Source organism: Diabrotica undecimpunctata, chromosome 7 (assembly GCF_040954645.1).
Source record: "Diabrotica undecimpunctata isolate CICGRU chromosome 7, icDiaUnde3, whole genome shotgun sequence".
In the NCBI taxonomy this organism is placed as follows: domain Eukaryota; kingdom Metazoa; phylum Arthropoda; class Insecta; order Coleoptera; family Chrysomelidae; genus Diabrotica; species Diabrotica undecimpunctata.
The window spans coordinates 148,306,780-148,319,253 of NC_092809.1; the positions used below are offsets into that span (position 1 = coordinate 148,306,780).

A 12,474-nucleotide genomic window follows, 5' to 3' on the forward strand; every position below is an offset into this window, starting at 1 on the left:
TGATGAATAGATATTCATTTATTTTATACCTCGTTTTATATAAATATTATTTATTTTAGTTTTTTGCAAAATAAAAAAATTGTAATATATTATAAACTAAACTTTTTCTATTTATGTCCATGTCTAAGTTAAGGATTTAAGGATTTTATTTTCATCAAAAGGGGTGCTTGTAAGGGTTGAAAAAAGTAGGCTCATTTTATAAGTAAAAAATTAATTTTTGTCTACAAACAATGCACTCTAAAAATGTTTCGAATCGTTAAAAATATTTTTTAATTCATTTTTGACAAAGGGGTTGGTTGTGAATGTTGAAATGTTGAAATTATAATAAAATGTTATTTTATAAGCAAGAAATTAATTTTTGTTTAGTAAAATGCATTCAAGAAATGTTTCAGACCAATAAAAATATATTAAAATTAAATTTTTAAAAAAGGGTTTGGTTGTGAGGGTTGAAATGTTGAAATTATAATAAAAAGTTATTTTATATGCAAAAAATTAATTTTCGTTAAATAAAATGCACTCAAGAAATGGTTCAAACCGATAAAAATATTTTTTAATTCATTTTTGTCATAAGGGTGGTTGTAAGGGTTGAAAATTTCCAATAAATAAAATATTATTGTATAGCTAGGGTATTAATTTTTATTTGTATTTAAATACATAATTGAAATGTCTCAAGCTGCTACTTTTTTTTCATATTATTTTTATAAACAGTATTAGCTTTTAAGGGTTTTTAAAGGGTTTTAAGGGTTGAAAATTGTGAATAATTAATTTTCATATTAGAGAACACATTACAATATTTACCTTATGCGAATAAACAAGATTTAAGTGCATAAAATAATTAAATCCGTGTTTTTCCCAGTTTCTTCAATAAGGGGTAGTTTTCACCCCTTAAAAACAAAAAGCGCACCTAGAGCGTGTATAACTTTTGAAGTGGAGGGTAAGATAAGCTTAATTTGAAATTTTCAAAGAAATCGATGCAGTTATAAAAAATTCGGAGGTATTACCATATTTTAAGCCTCAGTAACTGGATTATTATATATCGGACCTTTTTTGTTTCAAATTTAATCTAGAACATTTTTGTATAGAACATTGTTCACGCTAATCCGCATAGTTTTAGAAATATTGACGAAAAACGTAAAAAACTACCAATTTACCGACTCCCCCTTTCCCCCAAACCCGACGTCCAAAATGGTGTAACTTTTTACTGAACAATATATGAACCATGTAGAACAATTTGTTGTTCGAGAAAAAAATTTTACTTTGGATGTCGGGGTTAGGCCTTTTTTGGACCAATTGTATCATACTAGTAGTTTTTTCATAATATTAAAATGAATGAAAAAAAGTCGCTGTTTTTTGCTTAAATGTTCGAGACTCACGAGATGGAATGCCTTTTCTATTGACTTCTCCTAGATATTCCAGTTAAAAAATAGCGCTTAGTAATTTTTCGACTTTTCAAGTGCTTTGTCGGTTTCGTTTCCTGGGGTATATGTCCAAAGACAGTTATTACATAAAAGTTACTATTGTCTCGAAATTTGTAAAAAAAATAGTGATGCCTTTACTTTCTCCAGAAGTTTATAAATGGATAAATCTGTATAGTGAAAAATATTTTTAGAATATGCGCTTTAATTCTTTAGAATTTCGTTTAAGTAGGCTAGACTCTATAGAAGTCCGAAATCGATATATTTTGTCATATTCACACCATTCTCCGAGAATGTAACTTTGTGCCGCCTTATTAGGAAATTACATACAAAAATATGGTTAGTTGGTAGCATTAATGGCATATTTTATGTATTAAATTTCTATCGGTTTTTATTTGAAATAAAATTGTGGTCTGAAATTTTAGGTCTGGCGATTATTGATTTATACATTAAGTTATGAAATAATTTCGACAGTGAAGTCATGAACGTATCAATTTCTCTTTCATGAGGGTTAATTTCATCATCATCATGAGTGACATCACAGCTCGTAATGAGCCAAAGCGTTCTTCAGAACAATCCTCCATTCACTCCTGTCTCTGGTAACTCTTCTCCATGTTCCGACTCCAATAGATCTTAAATCTTGGTTAAAAATGATCAAAAAATGGTCTGGTCACAAAATTCTCTAGGTTGTCTTGACACCTAAGTCTCTTTTCTAACTGTTGCACCTTCCTTTCGCCTGATCACATGTCCTATCCATCTTAAGCGTGCTATCTTAATGAATTTTACAACGTCAGGTTCCCCAAAACATCTATACAACTCGAAGTTTTAACACCTACGTTACAAACCTTGCTGTTTTATTCCTCCATATATTCTTCTTGGGATTTTTCACTTGAAACGTTTAAGCAATTCTTGGTTATTCTGTGTAAGTGACCACATTTCTGCTTCATATGTTAGCACTGATCTTATTAGTGTTTTAAAGAGGACTATTTTAATTTTTCTGAGTAGTTGTGAGCCTATCTGTATTCTCAAGCCATAATAACACTTATTGTGTTATTATGACAAGCACTATTCTGTTAATTTCTTCGCTAATGTTGTTATCTTTAGTCAACAGCATCTAGATACATGAGGGCGCCCACATCTCTCGTTCTAAATAGTCAATTAGTATTCTTCTAGGTTGCTTGACCTAGTAGCCTAGTACAACAGGTCTTTTGGACATTTATATTTAGTCCCATTCTCAGTGCAGACGCCCTTAACGACCAGATTGCTTCGGCCAGAGAATCTGTGAACCTGGTTATGTCCACTTGTACATATTTGTAAAATATACTGCCATTCATATTAATTTGGGACTCTCGAATTACTTTTTATAGAGCAGTGTTAATTAAGGGACACGATAGTCCTTCACCCTGTCTTAGTCCATTTTTGCAATGGAATGGCCTTGAAAAATCGTTCTGTATGCTGACTGTACTCACTACTTCTGTGAGTGTAAGTTCAATTAGTTGAACAAGATGAGCGGTATTTGGGAATCCACCATAGCCAGTTTATATCCAAGTTTATATCTATTAACTAGTCGTACGCGGCTTTGAATTCCACAAATATGTGGTGAATGTCATGATTAAATGTTATGTATGGTCAGCCCTCTTACACCGTGACGAAGACTGGACCTTGAAAAAACCCACTATTAATCCCTTAAAGGCTTTTGACATGTGGTTCTTCATTCACTAATTAGAGTTATCCTTCGTCGGAAATATAGGACTTAACCATTTTTTGTCTCAGGTCTAAACTGAGATTATTATTTCAAAGAGATGTCTTGTCGAGAAAACATTAACCAATGTTGGGTACAAAATGCAACCTTGTCTAACTCCTTGTTGTATGGACATTTCGTCGGTGTAATTTTCTCTAAATTTTAAATAGCAGTTTGATTCCAGTACAGATTTTTATTGGCACGAATATCTTTGTCATCTATTCCTATATTTTTTAGTATCTGCATTAATTTTACATGCTATACTTTATCGAAAGCCTTTTCGAAGTCAACAAAGCATGCGAATACATCTTTTCTTTGATCACGCCATTTTTGTAATAGGATATTTAGCGTAAAAAGTGCCTCCCAGTATCGTTGTTTTGTGATGGTTGCGCTGGCCAAAATAAAAATGCTCATATTGTTCATGTTTTGTGCCATTGGCTTAAAAATGAGGCTCCAGAGAATGTACAGAAAATTCATGTAACCTTTCCGACTCGTGGCCACAGTTTTCTTCCAGCTGATCGAGCTTTTGGCCGTGTAAAAAAGCGCTTGAAAAAAACTGATACATACCATCATCTCGAGCGAAGAGTATGCTTCTATTTACGAGGAGTTTGGCTGTGTACAGAAACTGGGACAAGACTGGGCAATATACGATATCAAAAGCCTTGAAATGATTTGTCAAAAAATAAAAATAATCAGCCAAACCACACGCCTCATTATTAAGAAAATCAAAACAAGGGACCGGTATACTTATACTTCAACCAAAATAAAATGCTGCGCCGACTATAGGTTCGATAGTGGAACAGAAACTTTTAGAAACTTTGTAAAAACAAATCAAAATGATTTTCTTTGGGCTCTTTCCCAAATCCCACTATCTCATTCCGTGACTGAAGAGAAAAAAAGATGTCCTTCATTTATTGCAAACCCACTTTGGACAAAATTGGAAAGAGATCCCTGATCTTCATTGGTATATTAATGCTCTTCAACACAAAGTTACTAGTGATCCAGATCCAGAAACCCACAACTACCATGATGGCGAGTGTGATTGCTTAGAGGATGAGCCACAAAATGTTCACATCTAAATTTGTTGTACTCCTCATTTTTTTTTGTTTTAGTGGGTGCCGTTTAATATTTTTTATTTCAAGATATTGTTAGTTTGTTAGTTTGACAAAAGTTAATATCTCCCATCTTTTTTTACAAACCGCGATATCTCCAACAGACACATGGCTATATTTTGTTAATGCAAATCGATAAAAATAATGTTAATTAACGTTTTATTTCTCTAAATCTAACCTCAATTGATTACGTTCTCTGAAATTTCGAAAATTTTAGTACAACAGCTGCAGCACGTTTTTACGTATCCTGAAAATTTTTGAAAAGTGGATTTATGCAGTTTTGTAAAAAAGCTCCTCATATACAGGGTGGCGCACCGAAAACGAAACAGATGCATTTACTGGCAGATGATTCCTTAAAAAAAAAAACGCTTGGACCCGTCGATTTTGTTATCGAGGGGGAAACAAAATTGGCATAAAATCACATTAACATTTGCAGCCCCCTAAGCGGGGGTGGCACCATCCCTAAAATCTTAAATGGAAAGGGGGGTCGAATGATCCATCATTTAAAAGGTCTTTAAACTCCCTTTACAATGATGTAAAATTCATGTACTTCAATTCAGTAGTTTTGGAGATTTATTGATTTAAAGTTTAAATACATCATCGTAAGAGGAGATCAATACATAGCAGCAAAGTTGTTAAAAAATAAAGAATGAACTGACCTGTCAGCCGAGTAAATTTTGAAAATGACCACCATTACTTTCCATGCAATAATAAAGATTTTGCTGAAAACGTTGGCGGACATTTTGCAATATTTGAGGAGTAATTTGATGGCACTCATTCACAATTCTTTGTCGTAAATCTTCTAAGGATGTTGGCTGAGTAGCATAGATTTTGCTTTTTAAGTAACCCCACAAAAAGAAATCCAAAGGTGATAAATCTGGCGATCTTGGGGGCCCTTCAACGGCACCTCTTCTACCAATCCATTGACCTGGAAAGGTCTGATCTAAATAATGCCGAACTCTTAATCCGTAATGTGGTGGGGCACCATCCTGTTGGAACATCAACATATTCTCAACGTATCGACCATCATTCTGATTTTCAATTATATCTGTTAGCGCAAGATCTATGGCATTTTGCAGTAATTCCAAATACATTTCACCAGTCAAATTTCCAGGTAAGAAAAAAGGACCAACCAAATGATCGCCAAAAATGCCAGCCCAAACATTTAATTTTTGTGGCTGCTGTGTGTGTACCTCATGGTAAATTCTGGGATTAGAGTCCGACCAATATCGACAATTATGACGATTTACTTCGCCATTTAAAAAAAAGGAACATTCGTCGGAAAAGCAAATGTTAAATAAAAATTGTTCATCGTTTGTAATTCGTTCACTCATAACTTCACAAAATTCTAATCGCTTATCAAAATCGTCTTCATTAAGTTCTTGTACAAGGTGAATTTTATACGGATGAAAATTATGGGCCTTTAGAATCCGTTGGATAGTACGTCGACTAACACCACACGAAGTTTGCAATTTGCGGGTACTTAATGTATGATCTACAATAACTTGCCCTAAAACCCCCACTTCTGTTGCTTCGTTCCTTATAGGATTTTCAATATTACGTTTTTTATTGGCGACTGATCCAGTTTCCCGAAATTTAGCTACAAGTTCTAGAACATATTTTCGGTGCACATTATTGTTCTCATGTCGCTCATTAAAAATTTGTGCTGTTCTATTAGCGCACTGATTATTTCCGAAAAATATTTCAATAATTTCAACCCTTTCTGCCGTGGAATATACCATGGTTAATTTATGTATAAAGCAATAAATGATATTTTAACAACAAAGATTGGTCAAATCAATCGCAAACTAATGTACTATAGTATATTTGAAGAATAAGCTGGAGTAAATTCTCAGAATACTCATCTTCGAACCTCGAAATACATAGGCGTGCACATCTTCTAACTAAAACGTAATCTTAAAAGAAAAGTTTGCGTTAAATTTATTTGGATATTTAGAACAAAGTAATTAATCCAATCCAATACTGGTTTAAAATAAAAAGATACACATAAAAAGAATAAAAATTATATTATTTGTGAAACATACAGTTAATATAAAAGAATAAAATACAATAAATTATACTGGAACGTAAAATACATACACAAAAAATGTAAGTTTTTTTATATTCCTATTAATAAATAATAATATTCTTAATACTAATAATATTGGAAATAAGAATGAAAATTATATTAGCAATAAAAAATAAATAAAAAGTAAACAATGAAGTTGACGGTAATTAGTTCAAATGTAAAATAAACTTCTGAGCTACAGTTTAAAGTTAAGCTTCCTCATATTCCGTTTCAGACGAAGTGTTATCCGATCCGGGATGAATTATTATAGGTTCTATACTGCTATCTATTATATGATCAAGCTCCCACATATTTTTCTTAATATTTATAACGTGATCTAGTAACATCTGACAATTTAAAAGTTGTATTATTTCGAGCAACATTACCTTTAACTTCGGCCCATACTAATTCAATCGGATTTAGCTCGCAATGATACTGTGGTAGGCGAAGTATTTCAATTCCTGGTTTTTTGGCTATCTCCTCAATGACATATTTTTTATAATTTTGTTTATTAATTTTAGCAAGCTCTAATAATTTTGCTTTTGTCATTATATCGTCAAAGATTAAATTCTTAGAAGTTAACCACATTGCAATTTCATCTTTCCTCCATTGAGTAGTTGGTAAACATTCAACTAATCTAGAGTGGTAACTTGCATTGTACATCACAATAACTGAATTTTTAGGTATGAATTCAATCATCTGTTCGAAATATTCTTCAAAAACGTCCCCGTCATCTCTTCGTGATAATCACAGGTCTTTTTTGATTTAAACAAAAATAAACCCTCCTTAAGAAATCCATTCATACTACCTATATGGGTAACAATTAACCGTCGATCTTTACCTGTTGGTTCCTTGAAACCAGTTGAATATCCTTCCAGAAATGCTTGTCGACATGTTTTTATAGTTTTGTCTTTAAAACCCTTTTCCTACAAATGCAAAACTTTCCAAAGTTTGTCTCTACCCATTGTAAGTAAATCAGGATCGTCGCTAATGGCTTGTAACACTTTATCTAATGTTGGTCAAGTATCAAGTATTTGTTTGTTAAAAAAAATGAGTGGACCATTCTACGAATTACATTTTTGAAAAAGTCATCCACATTCACTTTCAACAATTTTGGTCTTCCTGGTCTCGGTTTGGGTGGCGTTATACCAGTTGATTTTTCCCCTTTTAAAATGTTATATACAGTTGATTTTGAATATCCCATTACTTTAGACGAAATTTCAACTATACTATCAACAGTATTGAAAGGATTGTATTGCTTAAAATAATTGTAAACATTAAGGATAACACTCTTTTCGTTAAGTGATAAATGATTCAACTTTTTTTTGAACTGGTGTATAATCACACGTTAATTCCATATTCTATAAAAAACAACTGTGCAAAAACTCTTGCAAAAAACAACTGTGTTAGATCTCTTCACTCGCTTATAATCGACTGAACAAAAATTTTCTGATATTAATGACCATAATTTAAAGACCATTAACCATTTTATTAATCATTGGTTTCCCAAACAAAATCGAAATTTATATTATTTAAGATACCGTTCACATTTATCAGAAGCTATCTTTCGCTAATCGACTTTTTCTATCTAAACTATCAAAAGACCATTAACTAAATACCTATGTATTTTAAGAGTTTCTTTATTTCTTGTTATTTAATGGGTCATTATCATACCGACAAAAACAACCATAAATAACGTAACTAAAATAAACAGATTTATATAAATATAATATGCTTTCAAAATGGTTTAAATATCTAACAAACCGAAACGAATAATGTAATACCCTTAAAGTACGCCTATGACCAGCTGAATCATCCCTAGCCTACACAGTTCTAACAATAGCAGGTATTTAAATTTTATGATAGTCCATGTGACATGGAAAAATTTCTATTTAAATAGTCAATCTTAACGTAAAATAAGCTAAAATATTGAAGTTTGTACGAAAAGCACACGTACTAAAATATGCTTAACAATTTAGTTTTTTTTCTGAGAATTTACTCCAGCTTATTCTTCAAATATACTATATTTCCTATTTAAAATAAGTATGTAGCATTCTCTACTTATCTTTCTTCAAGAAACAACTTTTTTTGTCACAAAGGACACTTCAATTGCTATTTTTATTATTAATAAACCATGGGCGTAGTAAATAAAAGCATTTACTTATCAAGAAAATGCTTTTACTCAAATTTCTTCTGAAAGAAGTACAAACTAATTTGATGTACCTATTAAAGTCTACTTTAAACTTTAAATCAATAAATCTCCAAAACTACTGAATTGAATACATGAATTTTACATCATTATAAAGGGAGTTGAAAGACCTTTCAAATAATGGATCATTCGACCCCCCTTTTCATTTAAGATTTTAGGGATGATGCCACCCCCGCTTAAGGGGCTGCAAATGTTAAAGTGATTTTATGCCAATTTTGTGTCCCCCTCGAAAACAAAATCGACGGGTCCGAGCGTTTTTTCAAAAAAGGAATCATCTGCCAGTAAATGCCTCTGTTTCGTTTTCGGTGCGCCACACTGTATAGTGCTTGTAAACAAAATAACGAAATTCCGAAATTTCACTTACAAAAAATAAAAATATTACCTGAAGTAAAATTTCCTTTCAGATCTATAACTTTGATTGAATGACATTCAGTAAATTTGTTGTATATTTCGAAAAAATTTAATTTATCAGGTATTAAATATAAATGAATAAAGTGCTGTCGACATCATAACAGTTACACGGGTTACTGACATACTTTCTTTATATTTTCAGTTGGTTCGAGATGGTCATGAAAGGGCAGATCCTTCTCAATTTGAGCTCCTCAAAGTTCTGGGTGAAGGATCCTTCGGGAAAGTATTTCTGGCACGTAAAGTAGTTGGTGCTGATGCTGGAACTTTATACGCTATGAAGGTAAATAATTTTCAGCTGAAAAAGCTATTTTATAAAATTTTAAAACTGAAAATATTGAGTTGGAGTTTATTTTATATTATACAAAAACTCTAGGGATAAATAAATAAATTCTTTATACTGTGCTCAATATATTTTTACATCAGTAGATAAGGTGTTACGGGAGGTATATTTTACTTGAAGTTAAATTAATTATACAGTGTGTCCAGGAACTCTCCTGACAAACGAAGACCGGAGATGCCTCAGAAAATTTTTAAGACAATTTAACCGAATTCGCCTAGTCCGAAAATGCTTCCTAAAGGAGCTAGAGAGAACTCTTTGAAGATGGCTACTTGCAATTAGTTTTTTTTTAATAACCTCCAGAAGGCTTCTATTTAGAAACGCAGAAACTGGTACGATTATTTATCCACCAGAGTTGAATCGATTCCGTTAATTGCTAATTTCTAGTACCGGTCATAGGCGTCTGTTTTGGGTAGGTCAATGGTTATTTTACCGCATAACTTTTTTGTCTTTAACTTTTAAGCATTTGTGATACTAGATTATTAGATTTTCAAGAATTCTAGTACTAAAAGGTACCCTTATTTTAAGTCGGTAGGTTACACTGTTTTCGAGAAAAATTGATTTGAAAATTTTTATTTTTAGTTTTTAAATAATTTTTATAAAAGTAATAATAATAAAAGTATAGCTTATTTTTTAAGGACAATTCATAAAGTCATCAAATATAGGGTGTTCCATAAGGAAAAATATAATTTTTAAGTAGGCACTGCACTTTTTGGGAGCACCCTGCATAATTCACATTATTTTTAAATTGCACCTGTTAATGCCCCTATATATTTCTATGAAGGGAAGAAATATATATATATATATATATATATATATATATATATATATAAGAAAAAGTAGTCCAAAGTTTTTTGACTATTTTGGAAAAAATATATGTAAATACTCTTTTCTTTTTGGGTGTGGTAGTCAATAAAAAATAGAGCTTTGCTAAGGCGTACTATTTATTCTGAATCCAAGCTTTCGGTGGTTTTTTGCCACCTTTATCAAGGTCTACAAAGAAAATTACTATGTTGTAACAATTTGAATGGTGCAAAAAAGGCTATAAAAAACTATAAAAAACTTACCCGAATGTAAGATTCGTGGCATAAACAACAACGTTAAATAACATGATAATACTGAAGTTGCAAATAAACTTAAAAATGTTACTATATTAAAAATGTCACAATCAGTGCCCTCAGCACAAAATAATTCTCCTCCAACAAGTGTGTATTTTTATTCCCTTCCATATATTCCGAAACTAACCGTTGAACTCACTAAGATTTTTAAAGACTTTAAGAATATCAAAATAGCTAACAAGAACATCAAAACCATACGTCAGCTGTATAGCAAAATAAAACAACCCCTAACCACTCTAGAGACTACAGATGTTGTTTCACGTCAATTTCACAATGTCCATCCACGTACATTGGTGAAACTGGAAGGAATCTGTCTAGCCGTATCATTTCTCATAAGAGTGATTGTAGATTAAACAAACCTACTTGTGCTTTGGCAGAGCATACTATCGATCTAGACCATAAGATAGATTTCAACAATGTAAAAATATTAGCCAGAGAGAAAAATAAATTTAAGAGACCTTTCTTAGAGATGGTACATATCAGCAAGAGTGATAATAACAATCTGAATAAAAGATCTGAGATCCAGAATCTTAGCAAAATTTACAATTTTATATTGACTTTTGACTGAGCTATTTTGCATCTGAGAGTTTTCTTTTTTTTTTTTCTTTTCTCTTTTTTAAAATTTCATTATTAATTGAATATTTTTGATCAAACTTCAGTTACTAATTCAGTTTTGTTTTGTTTGAGTTATTATTTTTTTCTAAACCTATTTACTAAATACTATTTTCTTTCGATTGCTTATGTTATAAATAACATTTTCAATTTCCCGCTTAATGTCAAGTTGGTAATACAGTTGGTAGTACTCAAAATTCATAAACAGTATTTTGTGAGACGTTATTTTCAAAGTTGTTTTTTGTATTTTCTTCAAACTATTTAAACAATAATTGTCCACCGACTTTCTCTTTCTGCTCGTGAAATGTGACTGAAATCAAGTTTGCAACGACGACTGTTTCAACATGTCGTCCCTCATTTTGCTTTTTAATTTTTAACGTATTTATTAATTTTAAAGTGTCTTTTAATAGTAACATTTTTAAGTTTATTTGCAACTTCAGTATTATCATGTTATTTAACGTTGTTGTTTATGCCACCAATCTTACATTCGGGTAAGTTTTTTATAGTTTTTTATAGCCTTTTTTGCACCATTCAAATTGTTACAACATAGTAATTTTCTTTGTAGACCTTGATAAAGGTGGCAAAAAACCACCGAAAGCTTGGATTCAGAATAAATAGTACGCCTTAGCAAAGCTCTATTTTTTATTGACTACCACACCCAAAAAGAAAAAAGTATTTACACACATATATATATATATATATATATATATATATATATATATATATATATATATATATATATATATATATATATATATACAGATTGAACGAATTTAAAACGGAACATACGAAATCAATGTATTTCGGCTCAACTCCGCTCTAGGTGGTTGGCCAACAAAAGGTTGTCAAATAATTATATTATAAAAATCCAATACTTCAGCGGGCTGCTGGATTCTGAATTCATTCAAGAACAAATCAAAACTCCACCCAAATAGGTTGCCTAGAATCACTGAAAAAACTAGACTACACAAGCAGTTATTATGCTGTCAAACCACTTATCGCTTCCTTATAGTCCAAGAGATAGAGCCGAAATTTTGAACTGATCAGTAATATGACATTTCTCTATTGAAATATATTCATTGTAACTGGGTTAAGACTTTGCCTTACAGGCGGACCCCCTCGTGGTACAGGGGGTGGCTATACAGGGATGAAGTTGTCATTTTTTTTTCGGAAAAATTAACGATCGATGATATGGCTGAAAATTTGCCCAGAGTAAGATCTTGGTATAACTAGACGAAATCCCAGGAAAGGGCGGACGCGAGAGTGGATACATAAGGGGTGGCGGACAGGGGTGAAGTTGCAATTTTTTGGGGAAAAATTAACGATAAGTAATATGTCCGCCATTTTCATGGTGATAATGTTTTTTTTTTTCAAACTAAAGTCATATTTACTTTACAAATCACATTTTTTTCTTAAATATAAATATTTTACGAATTAATTTTTAATTGAAT

General features: G+C 31.6%; 1 protein-coding gene across 1 annotated transcript in view; it reads left to right on the forward strand.

Annotated features, from left to right (window-relative positions):
• S6kII (Ribosomal protein S6 kinase II) overlaps positions 1-12,474 on the forward strand; it is an 89,893-nt gene that overhangs the window by 43,774 nt on the left and 33,645 nt on the right. The window contains exon 3 of the mRNA XM_072538526.1: positions 9,099-9,236. Within this exon, the coding sequence (XP_072394627.1) occupies positions 9,099-9,236 (138 nt within the window). The remainder of the gene's footprint in view (positions 1-9,098; positions 9,237-12,474) is intronic.